At 53.0% G+C, this 25,175-nt stretch overlaps 2 protein-coding genes across 4 annotated transcripts in view; both read right to left on the reverse strand.

Moving 5' to 3' along the window:
* Nucleotides 1-487: 487 nt before the first annotated feature.
* ARHGEF40 (Rho guanine nucleotide exchange factor 40) lies at nucleotides 488-23,072 on the reverse strand. 3 transcript variants are annotated; one of them, XM_027083670.1, is made up of 24 exons: nucleotides 21,539-23,072; nucleotides 18,763-18,960; nucleotides 16,890-18,141; nucleotides 16,576-16,743; nucleotides 16,322-16,442; nucleotides 15,681-15,777; nucleotides 15,490-15,570; nucleotides 15,241-15,357; nucleotides 10,976-11,071; nucleotides 10,755-10,870; nucleotides 10,253-10,379; nucleotides 8,506-8,628; nucleotides 8,261-8,404; nucleotides 7,150-7,760; nucleotides 6,789-7,023; nucleotides 6,341-6,427; nucleotides 5,525-5,740; nucleotides 4,638-4,808; nucleotides 3,655-3,832; nucleotides 2,609-2,713; nucleotides 2,236-2,379; nucleotides 1,597-1,727; nucleotides 1,136-1,180; nucleotides 488-897 (listed from the first exon to the last, which is right to left on the reverse strand). In XM_027083670.1, the coding sequence occupies exons 1-23, from the start codon at nucleotides 21,539-21,541 to the stop codon at nucleotides 1,139-1,141; spliced, it is 4,563 nt and encodes a 1,520-aa protein (XP_026939471.1). In that variant the 5' UTR covers nucleotides 21,542-23,072; the 3' UTR covers nucleotides 488-897; nucleotides 1,136-1,138. The 3 variants fall into 3 exon arrangements, with proteins under 3 accessions (XP_026939471.1, XP_026939472.1, XP_026939473.1); XM_027083671.1 differs by lacking the exon at nucleotides 2,236-2,379; XM_027083672.1 differs by lacking the exon at nucleotides 21,539-23,072 and having other exon boundaries at nucleotides 1,597-1,739; nucleotides 18,763-18,933.
* The window catches only part of LOC113607934 (ribonuclease 7), a 29,579-nt gene continuing 23,264 nt past the window's right edge, over nucleotides 18,861-25,175 (reverse strand). The window contains exons 3-4 of the transcript XR_003428147.1: nucleotides 23,066-23,109; nucleotides 18,861-18,960 (exon numbers count right to left, since the gene is read on the reverse strand). The gene's annotated coding sequence lies outside the window, so the exon portion shown is untranslated. The remainder of the gene's footprint in view (nucleotides 18,961-23,065; nucleotides 23,110-25,175) is intronic.

The following is a 25,175-nucleotide window of genomic DNA, read 5'->3' on the forward strand; positions in this document are numbered from 1 at the left end:
TTGGGCCACTGTGTCCAGAAAATAGTCATCTCTTCAGGCACTTTTTATCACCCAAAGACCTTGGTAAGAAACCTGGGGTTTACCTTCAGGCTTTGGCTTAAGTAGCTCAGGGGTGGGGCCCAGGAACTAGCATTTAACAAGTAGCCTAGGGGATTCTCATGTACTGTGGACCTCTGAGGACCTCATTTTGAGAACTGCTGAATGGTGCTGGACCCCAGCTTGACTGTGACCAGCTCAGCCTCAAGAAGTGGGTACAGCATGAGAGCAGAAACTTCAAAGGGTACATTGAGCCTCTGGGGGCCACTCCTCTGGGAGGGTACATATTCACCCAGGCAGGGGCCCAGCTTTGGCCCAGTAAGGGGTACAGGGTACCTTGCAGCCTTGGTTTTATCTTCTGTGTTCTAGTTAATGGTTAGGTGAGCGGAAGTGCCCAAGTTAGTGGTATCACCTCAACCCGGAGGTCTGCTCTAGCTCTTCGGAGACAAAGTGTGAGTAAATATATTTAATATAACAATAGTATTAAAATAACAGTTATTACATATATAAAGTTTGCAGTTCCCTAGCCCACCCTTCTATAATGGTTTGCATAGCTCCGTTTCCTATGACACCCCAGAATGGAGTCATCAGGAACTGGCAGAGATGAGTCTTCTCAAGGAGGGTCAGGGGTCAGGACGAAGGGGCGAACACAGGCTGTCGGGGAAGGGCTGACATGGAGCGGTGTCTTGGGAGTATGCAGTGGCCCCGGATGGGGAAGGACTGGACGAGGGATAATTTCCCCACCTCCAGGGTATGAAGGCAAGCAAGTGTGGACACTCTGGTTCCTGCAGGAAGGCACCTGGCTGGGGAGAGCTAGAGAGAGCAGTAGCAGGGAAACACACTGGTCCTTTGACCTCGTTTCTGTCCAAGAAGCAGAGGGAAGGAATTCAATGCTCTTCCAGTCCTCCACTATGTCCCCCCAGCATCCCAGCCCAAAGCGTGCTGAGAGGAGGGGCTGTAGCCAAATTCCGGATCTTCTCTAGAAGCCAGGAAGGAAAAGGGAAGATGGGTTGGGAGAGAGAAGAAGCTGACTCCCAAGCCACTGGGGAAGGGAAGAGGGAAGGCTGTAGGATGTGGTAGAAAGCGGGTAGCAACTCACCAGTCACAGAGGTGTGGTGGGGTCACTCAGGGCTCGGGCATGACTCTGAGGGAAGAGAAACGGCGGTGAATTTAAAGGATAAGAAACGACCTCTTATATAGAGAGGTTATATAACCTTTCTCTCTCTCCCAAGCCTGTCAATTAGTTCACCCCTCTTTCCTCCCCAGCGTTCCTGAATTTTGCTGGTTTAATCCAAGTCTAGGCTGTTGGAATTCTCCCCTTTCTATCACTCCTGCCCTCCACCCCTTATTAAAGATTCACTTCTGACCTTGAGCCCTCTCAGCCAGGCCTGGGGAAGAGGAGAAGGGCAGACTGGACAATACATCCCTCCAACCTGTAGCCTTGCTGGGAGCACAGGCTCACTGGTCCCCCTGCCCCTCATGGGCTGAATGATCAGAAGAGCCCACCCAGAAAGTGTCCGAAGAGACTACCCCATTCTCAGCCCTATTGCAAGGACTTACCTGTCGGGAAAGCCCTAAGATCCCTCCACTGGCCAGGATGGGAGTGCTGCTCCCAGGGTGTGGGCGTTGCAGGCTGGGACTGTTTCTTGGTCCTGGGGACACATCTCCAGAAGAGGCAAATGTTTCTGGGGCTGGAGGGGAAGCTAGGGTGAGAGCAGGGTATAGAACCCCTCTAGATTACCTTAAGTAACCAAGCTGCTCCGTCAGGGAAGAAAAAGCTCCAGAGCAACAGGAAGCTGTAAGTCACCATAGCAATCCAGTTGCAAGAGAACCCTCCCTACCAAGAGGCAGGAAACTGTCAGCAGCATCATTAGAGCAACCAGAGAGGAAGCGACAGGAAACTGTAAGGATTGCCGTGGTGAACCAGGAGGGTACAACAGGAAGCTGAAGCAGTTTCCATAGAAACCCAAGGAGGGCTAGGGAGAGAGGGGTACAGAGGAAGTGCTTCTTAGCAACAGGCTGCTGTAAGCATTACCCTAGCAACCAGATGGAAGGCTCTTTTAGCAATGGGGAAGCTGTACATAGTTGTCATGGCAGCTGGGCCCCTTGGCTAGAGAAAGGAATTGCTCAGCAGCAAGCAGCCTGAACATCACCATGATGACCCAGCTGTTGGGAGCCACCCCTTGAGAGGTGCCTCACCCAGGGAAATTTGCTTGACGTCCAGATCCCAGGCCTCCTCCTCGACGCGGGCAGGCAGGGAACAGGCTCCCGGGGAAAGACCGGGAAGGGAGGGGCCGGCATGCTCAAAAGATGACACGGCCACCGAGGCCCGGGTGCGGGCGGCTGCAGAGAGCGGGGGGTGGAGGGGTGGGGTGCTGGTGTGGGAAAGCCCTCCTGGCTCCCTGAAATGACCCTGAGCTCATAGAGGGCCTCCCAGTCACTCCCACAGTTTATGGGAAGACATATCCACTCATGACCTTTCCTCATTTTCCACCATGCCTCCTCACTGCTTTCACTCTCAAGGTCTTGACTGCTGGAGGCCACCCCCCACCCCCAGCACTGTGGCCCTCACCTCTTCCAGTGAGCAGGGCACTCAGCGTCCGCTCCCCAAGGGCTTTGATGTCCAGGAAGGGTTTATTCCCAATTCCCATGGAGACCATCTGCTGCACTCGGAGCTCTAGGGAACAGAGACCCTGTTACCAACCTCTTTGCTCCTTCCCAACTCTCATTCCTCCCTCTCATTCCTCTGGTGTCTCATTACTCTTCCTGTTGACTGTTATGACATGGATGGTGATCGTGTCCTCGACTTCGCCCTCGGACTTCTGTCTCTTCTCTCCTATATGTTGCATCCTGCCCATTTGTCATTCCGGCTTCCCAACTTCTTTTTTTTTTTTTTTTTGTGGTATGCGGGCCTCTCACTGTTGTGGCCTCTCCCGTTGCGGAGCACAGGCTCCGGACACGCAGGCTCAGCGGCCATGGCTCACAGGCCCAGCCGCTCCGCGGCATGTGGGATCTTCCCGGACCGGGGCACGAACCCGTGTCCCCTGCATCGGCAGGCGGACTCTCAACCTCTGCGCCACCAGGGAAGCCCCCAACTTCTCTTCTAATACCTTCTTCCCTTTATCTTGGGCATTAAGAGCAAAACTCACGGTTTTACATACCTTTACAGTTTATCAAGTGCTTCCATATATATCACCTTATTTAATCCTTCCTATCATACCAAGATGTAGATGTTACTTTCCATTTTTCAGATTAGTGGAATGAGGTTCAGAGAATTAAAAACAAAAACTAGCAAAAGACCCCCCAAAACAAAACAAACAAACTAGTCCTGGTAACACAGCAATCAAGTTCTGGAAGGCAGGTCTGGTGAGCACCCTCTCACTCTCTTTTGCCCAACCATTTGCGCTTGCCTCCCTGAAATCCGCTAGCTTCCTCTTTCCTTTTAGCGCACCTTAGATTAAGTTCTGTCTCAGCAATCTCTCTCACGTCAGATCTTCAATCTTCTCATACGTCATTCTCCATCCTACACCCTCTTTCCCCTGGGCACTCTCCACACTCTCCAGCTAACCTGCCATAACCTTGATCCCAAGCACACCCTCTCCCAGCTCTGCCTGGTACCCTTGTTGTGGGCTGCCTGTCTCCACAGCAGCTGGGCAATAGAACTCGTCCACTTGAGTTTGATCTCTGGTGAGGCTGCTTGCAGAGTGTACGCCTCTCGTGCACGCCGCCGCCGAAACCACAGCTCAAAGCAGAGCCCGCTGTCCCCGATGTTTTCTGTTAGCCCCATGTCAGCAGTCTGAGAAAAAGCGGAGGAGAGTGGGTGAAGACGGAGTGTATTCTGGCTAGATGGTACCACGTGGAAAAGCACTACACTTAGCCTGGCATCTGGTAGATGCTTAGTAAATGTTTGCTCAACACCTACGGTGCGCCAAGTGCTCTGCATTTAGTCTATAACAAGCACGATTTACAGAAGGGTGGTGCCCAGACACACAAAGCAACTTGTCCAAGGGCTTATCATAGCTTATCGGAGAAAGAATTCAAACTCATGGCTATGTTATTCCAAACTTAGGCTTTTTTCTCTATACTGGACTCTGCTGGAACTAGTGTAGGGGGACAAAGTCAGAAACTCTTAAGAGTCATGGCACAGCGCCTGATCTGGGACTAGGCCGCTATTGATGTTTCTCTGGATATCAAGGCTGTTTCCCTAAAGCAAGGCCTCCCTCCTCTTGGGTTCCTCAGTTCTGTCAAGTTAAACTATATTTATAGTGTCCTTTCTCTTCCTCCCCCAGGGACCATCCCTAACTCAGAAAGCATGTGTGTTCTTAATGGGAAAGGTCCTCCCCGCTTCTGGTTTGGAATGCCTCATGAATCCCCTGCATGAATAAGGAGAACCCCATGGAGGAGACCAATGACAGGAACTTCTGTCACCTCGACACCCTAACCTGATGTTTGATTACAGGCCAAAGCCTGTTCTAGATGATATAGATTCTGAACCTGGGTTGGGATTGAATTTCCAGAACACTCTGCGTTCCCAAGAAGAGCATGACTTCCTGTCCCATCCCCATGGTTTCCCAGGCCCACCCCACCTCCAGGCATCGTACCTTAAAGGCCTGCTTATAAACAAAGGTCTCTGACCCCCCCTCAGGGCCCTTGAGCTTGCTGAACAGGAGGAGATGCTCAAAGAGAAAGACGTGGCGAAGGCACTTTTTCCGGCCACAGATGACTGTGAAAGGGTCCCGGTGCAGGAGTTGTCCCTGCTCCTTCAGATCTATCTGGGGAAAGCAAAAGGAAAGGTCATTGGCCCCGGAACCCTTTGTGTATATTTTACGGGGAGTCAAAATGGGATTTATAGGGCCAGGGGCCGAATGCACTGGTTCTCAGGCAGAGTCAGGAAATCAGGGAAGCCCTTGGCCTAGAATCCATCCACTGGTCACCATGCACAGCACACCTGGCCCAGCAGCACAGCCCTGCCTCTGAAGATAGAAGGTACATCACACAGTAGGGCTTATAGCCTCCAATGGGTAAGCCTTTGCATGTTGGGGACCAAAGCACCATTTTGCCCCAGGAAGAGAATCAAATCAGCAAAGAACTGAAGGGAAAAGAGGTCTATCCTAGAGGAGGTAGGTTTCCAACCTGTTCTGGAACCTCAGGACTGGCAAGAGACTAAGGAGAGGAGAGTAAGGTATATGTTGAATGTTGAGATACAGGATGAAGTGTAGGGTAGATAGAAGAATTAGGAAAGGAGTAGGAAAGCACAGACAGATATAGGGTCACAGGATGTTGGGCAGGACATAGCTTCTTTATTTATAGACGAGGAAATTGAGCCCCAGTGAAGTTCAGTGACTTGACCAAAGCTATCCAGCTGGTTAGAAATTACAGCCTGGAGCCCTCTGACCTTGAGTCTAGTTTTCTGGTCACCAGCCCACACTGCTTCTGAGGCTACAAGGCTAGGCAGCCCGAGCTGGAGTGTCTGGAGCCACGGCCTCACCTCGCAGCCACGCACCGCCTCCACAGCCAGCAGGTCTTTGCCGCGGGTCTCTTGTTCCCGGAGCAGTTGCATGGCAGCCCCAAGGGCCTGGCGCTCAGAACTTGGTTCAGGCCCAGCTTCCCTTAGGAGCTCCTCCAGGAGCCGCCCATACCTGGCCAGCTGCTCCAGGGGCTGCTGCAGGGCCCGGGGCAGATGAGGGCCCCCCTCCATGGTGCCCTAGTTTGGGGTGGAAACAGATAGGAATGAGGGGAGGGGCTGGAGCTGTTCGGGTCTGAGCCCTTCGGGGAAGATGCGTGGTACTCTGGGTTTTTAGGGGTAGGTCAAGCCCAGATACACCCAAAGGTAAGGCGAAAAACCTTCCCCCAGAAAGAAAGGAGGCAGGAGGGCTGCAGGAGATTCAGCTGTCCTCTATATCTTGAGGGAGAGTGGAAGAGGAATACAAGTAATCCCTTATATTCTCTGGCTTTTAACTTTTGAAATCACTTTCACATCTTTTGATGTGAGGCCTTTTGACCCTCAGCGACTCTCTTAGTTAGCTATAGTGAATACTGCCACCATTCACTAGATGAAGAAACAGCGGCCCAGAGGAATCAATACTATTGCCCAAAGTCCTCAGGTGGGTTGGATAAGAACCCGGGTTCACCTGGCTTCCAGTCCAGTGCTTGTCCCACCCTCAGCAATTCTGGGAGATTATTGGTAGGTGACATTCCTGGGTATATCCAGGAAAGCTTTTTTTCCCTGAGAGATTTTGAGGTTGGGTGGATTTTAGGTCTTCCTGGCCCCTCCCCTTCTCATGAGTGTTGGAGAAAAAGTTACCTTGGTTGGGGGGCTGAGGGCAGCCAGACCATTCTCCAGTTTGTGCCGGTGCTTCACATAGTGGGCGTAAAGACTGAACTGGTCCCCCTGTGCCGGTAGGGAAGCGGTAAGTCATGTCCAGTGAGGCCCTGCAGACAAGCCTCTCCCTTTCCTCCTCCACATCCTGTAGAGCCCGAAGGAGGGACAGGCCACCAGGGAACACTCAGTCTGCTTGGGGAATGACAGGCTCCCGTGGAGAGAGCGAAGGCCAGGCAGCACTGGATGTCAGGGACACATGAGCTGAGTGGATCCAGGAGCCCAGCAAACGGCAGTAGGCGCCGGCGTTTGGGGCCACACGTTCTGGTGGTGGGTGGGGTCGGGGGGCGGATACTGAGAAGGAGGGACAAGCAGATGGGGCTGAGACATGTGAAGGGAGAAGCCCTGGAAGGAGTTTCAGAGGCTGACTCACATGGCGAAGGAAGCAGGCCCCAATGCGCAGGGGGTGGGTGGCACAGCCCTGAAGCTCCCGCAGAAAGTGTGTCCGGTGGAAACTGCGGAGCCTCTCCCGGGCGCTCAGGGCCGCCGCCCAGGTGCCCCGCAGTTCAGGGGTCAGCTCAGGCCCAGCGGGTGGCACTGGCTCACTCAAGGTGGCCACGTACTCCTGCTCACAGGCAATCAGCTCAGACACCAGACGCTGCTGGGCGCTGCAGGTACAACGAGGAGTGACAGGGGAGGTTGTGGCATGGGAGGAACATGCCAACAGTATCATATTCTTTTCCTGCGGGCCAGCTGGGCCTGCCTCTTGGGCACCAGCTGGGCTGGGCTCTCACCTGATGCTTCGCTTGCGCTCCATCCGGGGGGTGCCTACTCCCCAGGGCCCTTCTGGGCCCCCGGCCCGGCCCAGCAGCACGTGTTCCCGGGGTGAGCACGTCCTGTCTACCACCTCCGTACTGGTGACCTCCAGGCCTCGGATCAGCACGGTCCTCGGCGGTCTGCCCTCTGCTTCCGGAGCCAGCTCGGGGCCCTCGTCTTCATAGTCCTCCCCACAGGGCGCCAGGGAGCAGTGGGACGGGGCTGCCCGCGGCCCGGGACTGCTGGGGAGCAGCAGGGAACGGAGGCTGGGTGAGGGGCTGTGGGAGCCCCGCTGGGCCCCTCCACTGCTGGCACTGTCTGCCTGTCGTCGCCGGTGGCCCCGTGGACTCGCCTCCGCTCCCAGCTGTTGCTGAACCCTCTTCTCCAGCTCTTGGCAGCGGGCCTGGCAGCGGCCCCACTCTCGCAGAGCCGCCGGGCTGCCCAGGTCCAGGGCCAGGGCCCGCATCTCCTGGAAGGTGCCAGCGCTGGGCTCCGGGGTGCGCCGCAGGGCCAGGGCTGCCAGCACTGCTTCCCGCCCCGGCCCAGCTCCTGCTAGCCTCGTGGAACCTTCGTCCACCCATTCATGTGCCTACAAGACCAAAGGGGTGGGGAGTGGCGAGGGGAAGGAGTGAGGTCCTCTGCCACTCCCACACGCTGCCCGATGACAGCTCCTGTCCTCCTTCGCTGATGGCTTTCCAAGGCCCACCACACCTCAGTCCTCTTAGAACACCTCCCCTCACTGTCCCGGCATCACGGCCTAGCGTGTCACTCTGAGCTGGTATGGAGACAGAGGGGCCTAGACGAAAGGACGGCCGATACTTACACAGAATTTACAAGTGGCAGACTCTGTACTAAGTACCTGTTACATACTGCTTACGTAATCCTCACTCAGCCCTGTAAGGTGGGTGCCACGAGGCACACTCAGGTTTAGTATCCTGTCCCAAGTCATGCATCAAGTAGGCGGCAGAGCCAAGAGTCAAAGCCCAGGAGACGGCCTCCTAAGTCCCTGCTTCTAACAACTACCCGATCAGCTTCTCCAGGCAGAAGAAAGGCAGTGGTGGGCATAGAAGGAAGAGGCTCAGCACATACCTGCTGGAAGAAGCGCTGTAGCCGCAGAGCCCGGTGGAGGCCACTCTCAACCTGCTCCAGGCGCTGTTCAAAGATATCCAGAAGCTTCTGGGAGGCAGGGTCCTCCTCCAGGGCCAGGGCCTCCCTCGCCTGAGCCAGGCGCTCCTGGAGAAGGGAGGCTGCTCTCAGAGCTGGCCCTCAGTCCAGTCAGTCTCCCCTTCCCTCCCCGCGTATTTCCTCTCACCTGCCCCTCTCCCCCTTCTCACCTGAACCTCAGCACTGAAAGCCCGGAATCGTAGCTCTGTCTCCTGCAGGGCAGACAGGGAGTCCCCGGGCACAGCAAAGCTCACCAGCTGCTCCTCCCCCGGGCCCGAGAGCCACTGCAGCACCTGGGGCAGACAGGGTGGGAGAGCGGGGCCATGAGGGAGAAGGGCCCGTGCAGTGGAAAGGAAAGCTGAGATCCAGCTCTGACCCGACCGCCCCACCCTGTTGAACCTTGGGGGAAACCATTTCATCTCAGCTGTAAAGTGGAAATGAGAACAGGGAATGGTGGTAGTTTCCACAAGGGTCGAGTAAAGTGAGTAAGCCATCTTTGTAAAGCACCAGTTGAAGGGGAGGCTGGGCTGGCCGGAAGCACTGAGAGATGCATGCTAAGGTTCCAGGGCTATGCCTCCAGGTGAAATAGATAAAACTGGGGTGAGCCAGAGGCACGAGGGCCAGGAGAAATTTCACATTCATAGAACCTAGTGACAGGGACCAGGCTTGGAGAGACACCCAGGCGTGTGTGTGTGTGTGTGTGTGTGTGTGTGTGTGTGTGTGTGTGTGTGTCTATTATGGGGCTCTAGGTACTCTCGTGTTGGTTCTGGGATATCTGACCAACAAGGGATGGTAATTCTTCCCTCTGAAGAAAGGTTGGAATCTGGGGTGAGACAGCCTGAGGACAGGAAGTTTGAGAATGTTCCCAATAACCCGTGCCAACAATAAACACTTCTACAGTCCTTTGCTGAAATCATTTGATCACCCGAACACCCTTGTGAGGTAAGCCTTACTAACACCCCCATTCTGCAGATGAGGACTTGGGAACTCAGAGATGCTTCCAGACTCGTCCAATATCTCACTCCTAGCAGAGAAGAACTCAAGCTGAACACTTTAGACTCCAAATCCTGTGTGCTAATAGTTTTTACACAGTGGGAAAACAGCTAATAAGCAAACAGACAGTAGGAGATACAAACCTTTGGATGCTGGGATGGAGGAAGCTAAATAGGCAGAAATCTCAGGAACAGAGAGCCCTGCCCCCACCCTGCTTTAACACTGACCCTGAGATGACCTTTCCCCTGAGGCCACATGCAGGTCCACGAGGTGTTCACTTACCACACTTAGGAGCTATGGAGGAGCAATCAGATTTCAGTGCCCCTGCTACCCCACAAGGTAGGGTGGAGAGCAAATCCCTATGGAGTTCTTAACCCCAGGAGAAAAGAATCAAGGCTCAGAGAAGCCAGCTTTATTCCTGAATCTTTCCCACAAAGAGACCTTGGTTTCCAAGGCCTTTAGCAGTTTCCATTGTCCTCTCCTTCCAAGGTGGAGGGAGGTGGGACCTTTCCGTCCTCAGGTTTGGGGATGACATTGCATAAGGGGTGGAGGGAGCTGGTATCGATAGACATTTGTTGCTTTTAAGCTAAGGAGGTAGGAACTCAGAATCAGTCGGCTCTTCCCAGAATCCCCTAGGGCACCTAAGCATCTCTCACAATCTCTAAGGATCCTTGATCAAACATCAGTAGTGGGAGGGGGAGATCTGGCTTCTCTTCTTTGCGGGTGCTGAGATGTTATCTCCCTCTTGCTGAATCTCACACTGACCGTGATCAACTTCCAGGGGAGATGAGGAGAGAGGGAGGGCCGTGCGACCAAGCCAGGTTAGGAGAACACCATCAGCTGTAAGTATCAGTGGGAAAAGGGTGCTGGAGGCCAGGCCCCCAGGTGGAGTTAAGAAGCATGGGGGAGGAGGTCCTGGCTCACCTGCTGGAGTCGGTGCAAGCGTTGCCGCTGCTCCTGCTGTTGCACATGTAGGTTGGAAAGGCGCACGAGCTGGTGAATGGCTTCGTCCACCTCCTGATACAGTGTAGCTGGGCCTGGGCCCTCTAGCCTGGGTAGGGAGTGGGGGCAGAATGAACCACTGCCTTTGTCAAGCCTGCCCCGCAACCCCATCCCATCCTTGCATCCCAGGTGAGGGGTGGCACGGCATCCTGGGTCACAGTATGGGCCTGGATCTGAATCCTTACTCTTCCATTTACTGACCAACCTTGGCCAAGACATTAAACATTTCTGACCCTCCAAATCCCCATTGATAATCATATCTAGCACCTAGGGATGTTGTGAGAGTTATGAGATAAGTGGAGAAGCATATCTTGTCCAGATACATGCTTAGTAAGAATTATCTGGCAGCTAAGGTGAATTGGCGGCCCTCTGCTGTGTCTCCATCCTCCACGTCCACCTGCACCCACACACCCATCCCTCGTACTTGCTGCTGTGGGTGGAGCGCAGCCTCATCAGGATGGCTCCCCCATCCCTCTGCAGCTCCGTCAGCCGGGGATCTGCCAGTACCTTCTGTAGGGGCTCAGGCATTCCTGCCGCCTCCTGGGGGCCAGGGAGAAGTTGACAGTTGGGGTTCCACAAGGAGGTCCTCAGCTCAGCCCAGCCCCATCCCCACCTCATCCCCTTTTGTCCCATCTCATTTCCTACCTCTCCCTCTGGATCTGCTGCTCTCTCTAGCTCCTCAATGGCTCGCCGTACAGAGCCCAGCACACCTCGGCACAGGCGGCACAACCTTTCCACTTCCTGAGACAAACACACAGGAATGCAGTCCAGGGACAGAGTTCAGGATAAGGGGCCTAAGCCCTAGGGTGGAGGAGGGGCAACCCCAGAGACTTCTATGGGGGCAGTGCTGGGTTCAGTTCCTGACTTTGTCGCTTACTAATTGTATGACCTTAGGCAGGTCCAGAAACCTTCCTGAACCTCAGTTTCCTCAACTGTAAAGTCATGATAAGACACACTGGATTTAAAGGTTTAAAGAGATGATGGTAGGTAAGCAGCTATCATGGGCCTGGCACATTTTACAGCTTAGTAAACATGAATCTCCTTTCCCTCATCTGCACTGGCTCTTGACCCTATAAAACCCTTTTCTCTGCCTCTTCAGATGCACTTCCCCTTTGATCCACAGCTTAGAGACCATGTTACAGACCCCCTTTAATACTTGGCTCAGATCATGCTCATACCTTTTTTCTTGAATACTCACAGAATTTAGATTCATAGAATCAGAGATTATGTCACAGTTGCTGTACTGTGAGAGCAATGATCTTGAGGCTGGAATGCTGGTGCAGGGAGCAGGTACAGAAAGGCACCATCTCCAGAAGTAAGGTACATTACCTTGCTCAAGGCCACATGGAACCAGAACAAGCCTCTCTGACTCTCAGCTCTTTCTAGAATCCCAGTGATACTATTTTGCACTCTTCTCCAGTTGTTTCTGACTTATCATCCACCAAAAATGATATGCTGTTTAATGTCATATTAAGAATTGCAAAAAGAGAAAATTACAGGCCAATATCACTGATAAACATAGATGCAAAAACACTCAACAAAATACCAGCAAACCAAATCCAACAGTACATTAAAAGAATCATACACCATGATCAAGTGGAATTTATTCCAGATATGCAAGGATGGTTCAACATCTGCAAACTGATCAATGTGATACACCATGTTAACAAAATGTAGGATAAAAATCACACGATCATCTTGATAGACGTGGAGAAAACTTTTCACAATATTCAGCATCCACTTATGATAAAAACTCTCAACAAGGTGGGTAAAGAGGGGACATACCCCAACATAATAAAGGCCACTTGCAACAAACCCACAGCTAACATCATCCTCAATGATGAAAAGCTGAAAGCATTTCCTTTAAGATCAGGAATAAGACAAGGATGCCCACTCTCACCACTTTGATTCAACGTAGTTTTGGAAGTCCTAGCCACAGCAATCAGAGAAGAAAAAGAAATAAAAGGCATCCAAATTGAAAAGGAAGAAGTAAAATGGTTACTGTTTGCAGATGAGATGATACTATACATAAAAAATCCTAGAGACACCACCAAAAAATACTAGATCTCACCAATGAATTCAGTAAAGTTGCAGGATACAAAATCTATATATATATATAAATCTGTTGCATTTTTATACACTAATACTTGACTATCAGAAAGAGAAATTAAGAAAACAATTCCATTTACAATTGCATCAAAAAGAATAAAATACCTAGGAATAAACCTAACTAAGAAGGTAAAAGACCTGTACTTGGAAAACTATAACACAGTGATGAAAGAAATTGAAGATGACACAAACAGATGGAGAGATATACCGTGCTCATGGATTGGAAGAATTATTATTGTTAAAATGTCCATACTACCCAAGGCAATTACAGATTCAAGGCAATCCCTATCAAAATATCAATGGCATTTTTCACAGAACTAGAACAAATAGTTCTAAAATTTGTATGGAAATACAAAAGACCCTGAATAGCCAAAACAATATTGACAAAGAACAAAGTCAAGGGAGGTATCATGCTCCCTGATTTCAAACTATACTACAAAGCTACAGTAATCAAAACAGTATGATACTGGCACAAAAACAGACACATAGATCAGTGGAACAGAATAGGGAACCCAGAAATGAATCCATACACATATGGTCAATTAATCTATGACAAAGGAGGCAAGAATATACAATGGGAAAAGACCACCTTGGCAATAAATGGTATTGGGAATACTGGACAGCTACATGCAAAAGAATCAAACTGGACTACTTTTTCACACCATGCACAAAGATAAATTCTAAATGGATTAAGACTTGAATGTAAGACCTGAAACCATAAAACTTCTAGAAGAAAACATAGGCAATACACTCTTTGACATCTGTCTTAGTAATTTTTTTTTTTTTTTTTTTGCTGTTCATGGGCCTCTCACTGTTTTGGCCTCTCCCGTTGCGGAGCACAGGCTCCGGATGCGCAGGCTCAGCAGCCATGGCTCACGGGCCCAGCCACTCCGTGGCATGTGGGATCTTCCCAGACTGGGGCACAAACCTGTGTCCCCTGAATCGGTAGGTGGACTCTCAACCACTGCACCACCAGGGAAGCCCAGTAATATTTTTTTTGAGACTTCTCTTTATGCGAGGGAAACAAAAGCAAAAATAAGCAAATGGGACTACATATAACTAAAATGCTTTTGCACAGTGAAGGAACCATCAACAAAATGAAAATACTGCCTACTGAATGGGAGAAGATATTTGCAAATGGTATGTCTTATAAGGGGTTAATATCCAAAATATACAAAGAACTCACACAACTCAACATCAAAAAAAACCAAACAACCCAATTAAAAAATGGGCCAAGGATCTGAATAAACCTTTTTCCAAAGAAGACATACAGATGGCCAACAGGCACATGAAAAGATGCTCAGCATTACTAATCATCAGGAAAATGCAAATGAAAACCACAATGAGATATCACCTCACACCTGTCAGAGTAACAAGTGTAGGTGAGTATGTGCAGAAAAGGGAACCCTCATGCACTGTGGGTGCAGAATGTAAATTGGTGCAGCCACTATGGACAACAGTATGGATATTCCTCAAAAAATTAAAAATAGAACTACCATACGATCCAGCAATTCCACTCCTGGGTATTTATCCCAAGAAAGTGAAAACACTAATTAGAAAAGATATATGCATCTCTGTGTTAATTGCAGCATTATCTACAATAGTCAAGTTACGGAAGCAACTTAAGTTCCCATCAATAGGTGAATGGCTAAAGACTATGTGGTATATACATACAATGGAATATTACTCAGCCATAAAAAAAGAATGAAATCTTGTCATTTGTGACAACATGGATGGACTAGAGGGTATTATGCTAAGTGAAATAAGTCAGACAGAGAAAGACAAATACTGTATAATTTCACTTATGTTTGGAATCTTAAAAACAAGTGAACAAACATAACAAAACAGAAGCAGAGTTATAGATACGGAGAACAAACGGATGGTTGCCAGAGGGGAGGGGGGTGAGGAGAGGAGAGAAATAGGTAAGGGAGATCAAGACATACAAACTTCCAGTTGCAAAATAAATGAGCGACGGGTATAAAATGTACAATGTGGGGAATAGAGTCAATAATTATGTGATATCTTTGTATGGTGACAGATAACAACTAGACATTATGGTGAAATGCATAGAAATATTGAATCACTATGTTGTGTACCAAGAAGTAACATAGTGTTGTAGGTCAATTATACCTCAAAAACAAACAAACAAAACAAACTCATAGAAAAAGAGATCAGATTTGTGGTTACCGGAGGCAGGAGATGAGAGGGAGGGGGAATTGGATGAAGATAGTCAAATTTCCAGTTATAAGACAGGTAAGCACTAGGGATGTGATGTACAACACGATAAATATTAATATAATTAACTCTGCTGTATGTTATATATGAAAGTTGTTAAGAGTAAATCCTAAGAGTTCCCATTACAAGGAAAAAAATTTTTTTCCTATTTCTTTAATTTTGTATCTATAGGAGATGATGGCTGTTCACTAAACTAGTGGTAACCACTTCATGATTGTATGTAAGTCAAATCATTATGTTATACACCTCAAACTTGTTAAGTGCTTGTTCAATTATATCTCAAAACTAGAAGGAAAAAGAAAGAATTTATTTAACATACTCGTCTCATCTCCCTGGTAGCCCAGGGCACATGCACAGTCTTTTGCTCATAAATACTTGTTGAATTGAATTTGCTCATAAACACTTGTTGAATTGTGAACCATAAATATTTATTGAACTAAATGGAAGAGAAACCACTTTTTCTCAACCCCTTGGTCATGTCTCAGATCTGTCCTCTCTCTCCTAGAATGTCCTCTGCTGGGTCACTCCTGGCTCCCAGTGTCCTGAGTGGGGGAGGTGAAGCTTACCTTGTGTGTCTCTACCCAGTGGCTGGGAGAGGGGTCCCTGTGACCTCCCAAGTCCCACTGCAGCTCCTCTGGCTTGGCCACTCTTTTCAGATCACTCTCTGACAGCAACTCAGCACCCTGTAGACATGTGAAGGCAGGGGGTTTCTGGCCTGGGCACCTAGGGATTCAGGGACTGGCCTGGGGCTCCAGCCAGCCTCTTCTTCTCTCTCCACTACTTATGGGGACTAGGTGGGAGTGAGGGGCTCAAACCTGAAATCCATGGAGTTCAGTTGGAGGGTCATCATGAGTGAGAAGCAGCAGCCGCTGAATGACAGGAGGGTCTCCTGAGTCCTGAAGGCAGAGAAGAATAACCCTAAATTGTGGGCAACAGGGTGGCCTGGAATGACCACTAGGGAAGAGTCAGGACCCAGAAGAAGTACTTGTCTCAAGAGGTTGCTTACCTGAAGTTGACTCAGGACAGGAATGAGTGCTGGAGGCAGTGCGGGTGCCTTGCGAAGGTCCAGCAGGACGGACAGCCCCAGTACCTGTAGGTCAGGCCTGTGGGTGCAGAGGTTGTGTGTGTGTGTGTGTGTATGTGTGCGTGTGCGTGTGTGTGTGTTAATGTTACTCATCCTCAGGAGAAGTTAGTTCCTGGCGATGGGCAAAGTGTCAAAGTCTCAGACATGTGTCCAAGAGGTAGTGACCTAGCAATTAGGAGTCTATATTCACATGGCTACTGGGTCATGGGATCAGGGATTAAAAAGTTAGGAATTCTGTGCTCTGGAAGGGTATGAATTCAACGCCAGCACCTAGCATACTGCCTAATAGGTTCTGGTGCTCAAGAAAGAGTTGTTGAATGCGCTAATCAAGGTTCTGATAAACTAGGTTGTGTCTTAGGATACTGAAAGTCAGCAGTGTTGATTTTGAGGATTGATGAAGATATGCTGCAAATTGGGTTGGTAAGGTCAGAGAGCAATGACTTGAAAATCTGAGGGTTGAAGAAGTAGGTATCCTAGAGGTCAATGTCTTGAGGAGAGGGGAGGGCAGGGTGCTCACGGCCCAGGAGGTTAGTATGCCAGCTGCCAGCCTGGGCCTCAGTTACCTGAGCAGTGAGTGGAGGTAATGAAGAGCTGTGCTCAGCACGTCTTCGGAGGGTGGAGGCTCCTCAGGAGGGCACGGTGGGGTAATGGTCAGCAGAGCTCGCCCACTCTGATCCACCCCTCCTGAAGACACAAAATGGTCCCGGCTGGGGGCAGGCCTTGGCTACCTCCCATCCACCCTGCCTCCCTCCCCAGCCCGCCCCGGAGGCTTCTCCTTCCTCGACCCCTTTCCCTTCAGCCACTGCTGCCCACTGACCAGTCAGGACGAGACATCCAGACGACATTAAGTCCCAAGCTACACCAGGGTCATCAGAGCTGGAGACTGGAGTGGCCTCTTCCGGGATGCTGTCCCCTTTCACTTCCTGCACAGTCTCTGGGGATGGTGCCAGGGGGTCAGACAGGAGCCCTTCTGGATTGCTGGGCCCTGCAGGCACAGGCAGAGCTATGGGCCTGAAGTGAGGACAGGTCTGGCTACTCTGCTCCCACCCTCACCTCCGCTCTTCCTGCAGCCCCGTTCCCTAGGCCTCACCTACCCTGGCCCTTGCCCCACTGGCCTCGGTGTCATCTCACCTGCCACGCGCACCAGCCTCGGCCCCTCCGGCTCTCTTTCTCTGGCCCTCTCTTCTACAGGCCCACAGGCTTCTGGGGGCCGAGGCTCTCCTTCGTCTGCTGGTTTGAGCTCCTCTCTCGGCTCAGGGTCTGGCTTCCCCGAGCCTTCGTGCTCCTCCTTAACTGGGCCACATCCTGGAAGCTCGTGTTCACTTGGTGGGGGCGGACTGACAAGGGCTTCCTGGTGGCTGGTCTCTTCCTTGTCCCCGGGGCTCAGTGGGGCACTGTCTCCTCCTCGGTTAAGAGCCCCTCTGCCTGCAGCTCGCTTCTTTCTCCTGTTTCCCTTGCCTGCTCTCCGAGGGGTACCAGGTGGCCCTTCAGCCCCCTGGCCTGCTCCTCCTCCGACCTCCCCTGGCCTCAGGGGGCAAAACTCAGAGGCTTCACCCAGCGCCTCTGCTGGGAGCTCAGACACCTCCAGGGCTGCTGCCTCAGGGAAAGCCATAGCCTCAGCTCCCGGGGGACACGCAGGAGAGGCTCCAGTGCTGCTCCCCTCACCCGGTGGGCGGGCTCCGTCCTGGTCCCGAGGCCCCAGGCCCTTCTGGTGCATCCACGCCCGGTGTCTCCGATGCCGGCCCTTCCCCCCAGCACCCTTGCGTGTGGGTACCGTCCGGGTCCTGGAGAGGCCCGAGGAGCTGTCAGCGTCCGTGGGGCTCCCCCTCACAGGCAGCGTCACCTCCAGCAGCTCCACGTACTCGCCCTCAGGTCCTTCAGCAGGGGCATTGTGCCCATCCCCGGGACTCCGAGTGCCCAGGGCCTCCTCAGGGAGTGGAGGGCTGGGGAGCCCTGGGGGGCCGGAGGGCACTTCTGGGGGAAGTGTGCTTGGCCGATGTCCAACCATGAGGCCCCCTTTGTGTACAAATCGAGGGCAGATGAGCTCGGCCCAGGGCAGTCGCTGAATCCCAGAGGGTGCAGACAGAAGGCAGGTGCTGAGGCGACCTGTTGGCCTGTCCTTATTGACGCCTTGTAGCCACTCAGGTGTGAACAGGTAAGCACAAGCCTCATTGGGCACAGGCAGTTCCTGCACTCGCCCACCCCCTGGGGCCAGGCACTTGAGTGCCAGGCGGGGCGCTTGGGCTGCTGAGGGCACCACTTGCAGGTAGAAGTCTCCCGGGCGCAGCAACTGCCAGGGGAGTGCTGCTAGCTGCACCACTACCTGCTCGTGCAGGCAGAGGGGCCAGCCCTCGTGGAAGAAGAGGAAGCCGCTGTACTGGGCCTGGGGAGAGAGGTGGCAGGCTGTGCTCAGGCCTCTGCTGATGGAACCAGCAGGAGGGGGCAGTTAGAATAGGGCTACCCTAGGCAGGAGTGGCCTTATGCCCAGTGGGTTATAACCCCAGGGGAGCGGGAGGAGATATCTTGGGGTGTGCATGTGACAGAGGAAAGGATTGGGACTGATCAGTTTTCTGGTGGTAGCAAGCTTCTCTAGGAAGCTAGTTCCATGAGTGGGAGAGTAAGAACTGAGTCAGTATAAAGACATGGTCAGCAGACGCCGTTGTCTTGGAGGAGCCGGAGACTCTTGGAAGCTCTTTATATCTGTAGAAGTGACTCTGTTGAGTCATTTCTGGGGGAGTTAGTATCTTGAAAAATTGATATGAGGAGGGAATGTCTGGAACTGGGTCTGGAGGGTCAGGGTCTTTGGGAGCTGATGTTTCTAAGGGGTCAGTATTTGGGGAAGATGAGTGTCTATGTGTTAGCATGCGAATGGCACGTGCCTATGGGGGGGACCAGTATCAGGGGAGGCGATGTCTCTGGGTGAGGGGAAATTAGTCAGTCTGACTGGTGTCTCGGGTGAGGCAGTGGCTCTTAGGGGAGATAGAACAGGGATGCATTCACTCACACAGGCTTCCTGCTGGACCTTGGCAAGCAGGTGCTTGGCGGGCACCAGGAAGTCCAGCGTGTACCTCAGCGCATCCTCCCGATAAGTCCTCTCCACCACCTGGAACACTTGGCCCAACAGCGTAGGGGCTGTTGCCTCGAAAGGTGGGTACAGGGCGGCCAAAGTACTCTGCACACAGTCCTCTACTGGCTCAGGCTCCTGGGAGAGACAAGACCAGGCTGCAGATCCCTAGAGATCCCCCGAGCATGGCTCCTTGGAGGCTGGCTGTGTCCCCCAGGGGCCCCATCACGTACAGAGTGTGTGCAGAGAGACGACAGGAAATGCTGGCTGAATGAGATGGGAGTGGGGCTGGCCCAGTCGGAGTGCACAGCCCTAGCAGTATACTCTGAGACTCTGGCTTTGGAGATCTGAGGAGACTCTTGTGAAGGACTTTGATTAGGGCTGTGCCTGGTTCTTGTAAATTGCAAGGATTGCATAGGCCCTCCTCAGGAAGAGATGGGCCCCTGGGCCATCAGGGAAGTCACTGATGGCTGAGAGCTCTGGAGGGTGGAGCCCTTTTACACAGCCCTCCTGCCAGTCCCTCTTCTCAGGGCCTCCCACAGAGACCCCCGTCTTAAGTAGAGGTACCACCACCCATGAACAATCATATGCTAGAGATGTTCATTGGGTGGGAAGAAGGAGGACTGAAGGGCTATCTGTCTTGAGTCTTTCGAGCACCCCTCATCCTCTCCCAGAGTGGCTCTACAGCAATCACCCATTCCCGGAGCATGTGGGATTGGGTTACAAAGACTTGGGTGGGGACAGTTGAAAGAGGAAAAAGTCACAAAGGGAACTTGTAGGGAAGGGAGGAGGAGGCCTTGCTGGTATGTATTGGAGCTGAAATATTTTCTGATTCCTGTAGGGCCTCTCCACCAACCTCCACCCGGAGCCACTATCTCAAAAGTCTCAGCCTTGCTTCCTCCACACTTGTGTCCCTAAGTGAATCAGTAGGATATCTTTCTCCATCTCATACCCTAAACAGCCACCCCTCTGGCTATTCCTCTGCAAACCTATTTGTCTTTCAAGGTGGCTGTGAAATTCCTTTTATCAGATTTCTTTGCTGTGACGGGGCAAGGGGGAAGCTCGCTGAAGTGTTTATCCAATTCTCTACTCCCCATTGCAACCCGCCCCCACCGCCCGCCTTCGCCCTGAGGACAATACTGCATATTTCACTTTAAGTCCTCTCAGCCTGAGTGTTGCCTGCCTGTCCCGACCGTCTGAGAAGCGAGGCAGCCACTCCGGAGACCGACAGTCAGTGCGTCAGCACAGAGACCCGGCCCCAAGGTGTGTGGGCGAGCAGACAGACCCCCCAGGGTTCCGGGGACCCGGCCAGCGCCGGGAGCGTGGGTGGGGGGAGGGTGGAGACGGGCGGGGGGGAGGCAGAGTGGGCCGTCCTCTCCGAGGCCTGGAAGGGGGAGCTAGAGTTGGAGCTGCGAGGCAGCTGCAACCCATTAGGGGCGGTGAGCTCATGGCTGAGTGAGAGTCTCAGCCACAGGAAACGGCAGCGGCAGGAGGGGAGGAGGGGTCTGGGGTGGGAGGGGGCGGGCAGGAGCTCAGAGACCGGCCTCCAGCCGGCCCGGACCAAAGAGGAGACCAGAGAGACTGAGTCAGCTCTCCCTGGCCCAGTTCCCCTTTCTTCTTGTTCCAGCCTCCCTGCCAGGGGGTGCCCTTCCCTCTGTAGAGGAGCAGCCCCGGTTGTTCTCCTCCCCCTCTCCACCCTGCGGTGAGCGCCCCCTGGCAGGGCCTCTCCCCCTCCTCCGTTCCCTGCGGTGAGCGCCCCGTTGGCCGTGCCCCCCCATCCCTCCCGCAGTGGGCTCTCTCCCTGGCAGTGCCCACACCTGCAATTACTCTTCAGAGAGTACTTTTGGAGCGAGAGTTCACAGGAATAGTGTCCACTCCTGTTGGCATGGACGTCCCTTAACAGCGCCCTCCTGCTTCCTGTGCCCTGAGTTGCTGCTGCCAGGGTCCCCAACCCGCGGCAGGGAGCTCCTGTCGGTGTCCCCTCCCCTCTGCAGCGGGAATGCTCTGGGACAGTGTTTCTGTTCCCTGCAGCGTGAGCTCGGGGGCACTCCTCTCCCCCCGCACCGCATCTCGTGTCGCCTCTGGCAGCGTCACACCCCCGGGCACTGTGAGCCCCCTCCCCACTCTGTCCACCACTCTGAGGTAGCCTCTCTTTCTCCGCGGGAATTTCCCTTTTTGGCCAGGTCCCTGGCCCCAGCCCAGCCACAGCTGTGGCCGGTCCCCCAGGGCCGGATGGGTGGGCCCGGCTCACCGGGCTGGGGACTGGGATGGAAAATGGTGGTGCCAGGCAGGTCAGTTCTCATGACCCGAGCCCGGGCCCCTGCCAGGGCCGCTGCAGCCCAATCCCGCAGGGGTCTGCCGCGGGTAAGGAGCTGGGACCGGGAGGGGGAGGGAAGATCCTGCAAAGGAAGGCACAGGTCGGGACAGAGGAGGGCGAGGGGAGGTGTGTGGATTAGAGGGAGAGACCTAAGGGAGGTTGGGGGAAGGGGCGGAGAAGAGGAGGAAGAAAGGAGTGAGGGCAATACCCAGTGGGGACAGAGCCAGACAGTGGGGCAGACAGACAGATCAAAGAAAAGAAGGGGGGATGGGAGGGAGGAGAGTCCCAGGAGCGCTCAAGAGTTCCAAGCAGGAGAGAGAGGCACCCAGCTGGGGGCTGGCGATCCACAGCGGGCTGCGGGAAGGCGGAGGGGACACCGGGTTGCGACGCGGGACTCACCATGGCTCGGCTCGGGGCCGCGTCCGACGCTCGGGCGGGCGGGCGGGGCCGGGCGCGCCACCGCCTCCCTCCCGCCGCTCGCGTCTCGCCGGGTCTGGCTAGGGGACAGCTCCGGCCGCGGTGGCGGCTCGGCCAGCTCGGGCTCCCAGGCCGCGGGGCCCCACCAGGGAGGGTCGAGACGGCCGCCCCTCCCCGCCCCGCCCTTCAGTGCCCGCCTCCGCCTCCGCGTCGGACCCCCAGCCGGGACTCCCTCTCCCGCGCCTTGCCTCTGGCCGCTCCCCCTACGCCCCCACCCGATATGCCCAGCTCTCCCGCAACCCTCTTCTTCCTTCTCCCCGCCCTCCAGCCGGTAGCCCCGACCCTGACCCTCGGAGGCCCGTCCCGCCGAGGACGCCCCTCTTTTCCCGCCACCGCCTAGCTGCCTACGGGATCAGTTTAGTCTCCGCAAGGGACAGTCCAGAGGCTGGGGCGTGCATGAAATCCGTGGGGTCCCCAGCCTAGGACTGGAGTCGTTTGATGGCCGGAAGCCTCCTGACTCCAACTCGCCTGGGAACCTCTTCACCCCTCCATTGCCAGACTTTGGCAGCACCTGGGGCTCAGAAGAGACCTCCCCCCAAAACCCCTGCCCTCTCTCCGTGGAGCCGAGGGCAGGAAAATCGGGGGATTCCTCCCACTCTCCAGGGCCTTGCGCGCCTTCCTCCTTCCCCTCCCATCTCCTCGGGCCTCGAGCCTTCGGGCTCCGACAATGGGCTCCTCTGTGCGGCCTGGGGAGGGCGGAGGCGTGGGGGAATTAGGGAGCGATGAAGGCCTGGGGAGGGGGGTGGGTGTCGAGGCTGAATGCGCGCAGGGTCCCGGGATCAGGATCCTCCTGCAGGGGCGTGCGCTTCGGCGGACGTTTTCTGAGTTCTTTCCTCACTGCCCCTTCCCCTCCGCATCCCCTATATCTCCCTTAGCTAGCGGAGGGAAGGCACCAGACCCCCCGTTCAGCCCCACTATCCGGTACTGGATACCAGACCCTTCCTTCTTATGGGGTGGCGAAAGAGAGTCTCCCAGGGCCGCTAGGGCTCTTGGCGGCGGGGATGGCTGTCTGACGCAGTAGACAAAGGGGGTAGGCTAGTTAAGAAAGTTCTATTCTCACCCATCCTCCACCGCGTCTGGATGGGAAATGAAGCCCTGGCGAGGGTCCCCCAGGAGGGCTGGGGGAGGCTTAGGCATAGCAGGGAGATGCCTTGCCCCTCCTCTGAGCAGGCACCGGGAAGTCCTGAAGGGGTGGGGGGCGTGGGGAGGGGCGCTTCTAAAGGGTGGGCATTATGAGAAGATAGGAAAGCCAAATAGACCCCAGAGACGGACGTGAAGGCAAGTACCACTGCGACTGCGGGGTAGCGTTTAGAAAACGTCCTGCGGGTGGATGCAGCTCCTACGAAGCCAGGAGGCCGGAGCCTCAGGGAAGTCTTTGGCACAGAGGCGGGCGGGAGGGAAGTGGGGGGGGGGGCACGGCGTCGCCTAGGTGATGGGCTCTTCTCTCACCTCCTCAGAAGGCTAATCTCCGTCCTTTCTCCACTCCTCCGGGACTGGAAAAGAGGGGAGAGAAAATGTTCATCTTTCTTGGAGGCAAGAAGATCCCTCTGCTCCATAGCATCAAAAAAAAAAAACCAAACATAATCTAGGGCATCAAACCTCAGTAACCATCTTCCCAGCAGAGTTAGAGGCAGGGAGCTGGAGATCTTTTCCATCAATGGGTTATGGACCCTCTAGTCATCCAGACTCTCCAGCTTCCTTATAATTAGTGCCGAGAACTGGGAGAGTGAGATTTTGCTACCCCCTGGTGTCCACTCTGTAAATGCTGCCCAGTGGTTGGTTACAGAGACCAGAATTTAGGGAACTTTCTTAGGGGGTGTATTATGAACCTTATTCACTTGTTTCAAACCCAGCTCGCCCATTCCTAGTGTTGACAGAGTCTGAACTTTCCCTTACCAGGTCTTACATTCTTTTTTTTTTTTTTTTTTTTTTGCGTTACGCGGGCCTCTCTCTGCTGTGGCCTCTCCCGCTGCGGAGCACAGGCTCCGGACGCGCAGGCTCAGCGGCCATGGCTCACGGGCCCAGCCGCTCCGCGGCATGTGGGATCTTCCCGGACCGGGGCACGAACCCGTGTCCCCTTCATCTTCCCGGACCGGGGCACGAAGCCGTGTCCCCTTCATCGGCAGGCAGACTCTCAACCACTGCGCCACCAGGGAAACCCAAGGTCTTACATTCTTTATACTCAAGCAAATTGGGGAACAGTTGGTAGAATCCAAGGTTCCCACAATTAGGAAGTGGCATACAAATTAAACTGGCTCTTGGATTCCATGGACTCCTGGGGAAAAAATGAGTGGATCATTTTTTTTCCCCATGGGAAAAAGGGAGTTACTGAAAGTTTTTGAGCCTATGGGGTGAGGGATTTTGGATGCAGCGTCTGGGATCCAGTTATTCCTTACCAGGAGTTTTAATTTGTGCTAGATTAGAAAGGTTTATTTTATTAAATAAGGTGACAGACATGCTTACAGTGGTTAAATACCACTTTCTCCAAGAATGTAGGCTCTTACCTAATAGTGGATGTATGTGTGTGCTACCTGTGGGTCTGTGCAATGGAGTGTGTGTTGATGTGTATGTTTTTGGGGAGATGTGAAGTGGAAAGATTAAAATGAAGGAAATAGAGGCTGGGAATAGACCAGATTTAGAAGCTCTCTCCAGTATTCACAAACAATTCTCACTATATTTCTCCAATTTCAGAGCCTTTGGAGCTTATCAAGCTCCCATTTTACAGATGAAATTCTGGCTTATTGAAATTAAAAAACTAGCTGTAAGCTACACAGTAAGTGGAGAAGCCAGGATTCGAACCCCAGCAGTCTGACGCCAGAGGCTTCATTCTCAACCACTAAGTTATAGGGTTTCATCTAAGCTGTCAAGGGTCCATAAAAGAAGCATTTTGAGCACTATATCACCTTTTCCACCACCTAACCGTCATGTTAAAAAGTGTTAACTTTACAGCTGATTCACTTTGTTATAAAGCAGAAACTAACACACCATTGTAAAGCAATTATACTCCAATAAAGATGTTAAAAAAAAAGTGTTAATTTTTGTAGTAGCCAGTGCTGAAAGAGTTTCTAAAAGTGTTAAATATGTCACTGTGGGTCAGAAATTGAAACCATTTCCCCCCTAGTCTTGTTCTAGAGTAAGTAAGAGTTAAAATAATCCCCAAGAAATTTCCAATATGCTTCTTATGGGGAAGTAGTGTTATGCAAACATGAGAGATGGTGAAAGAAACATTTGTGCCTTTAATGTTTATTACCTGGCTTATGTGCACCAAGAGCTGTAATGGCCATTCTACATAGGGTTGGGACTTCAGGCTGCTCACTACTTGTCCACTTGGAGAGTAGCAGTGACTAGGGCTCTGCTTGAGCTGCATGCCTCAAGTTAAGGGGGAACTAATGAAGGACCACAAAGGGGAATTTGGGGGACAGGAAGGGACAGGCTTGAGGGAACATGTTCTTGTTACTCATGCCTTCCAAGGAAACTGGGGGCCAAACCTTAGCTATTGCAGGATAAGAAATCTGTGTAGTATACATACGTTGATTCTATTTTTTGTTTAATTTCCCCT

Source organism: Aethalodelphis obliquidens, unplaced genomic scaffold, assembly GCF_003676395.1.
Source record: "Aethalodelphis obliquidens isolate GAN/ISIS:26980383/991018 unplaced genomic scaffold, ASM367639v1 scaffold51, whole genome shotgun sequence".
Taxonomy (NCBI): domain Eukaryota; kingdom Metazoa; phylum Chordata; class Mammalia; order Artiodactyla; family Delphinidae; genus Aethalodelphis; species Aethalodelphis obliquidens.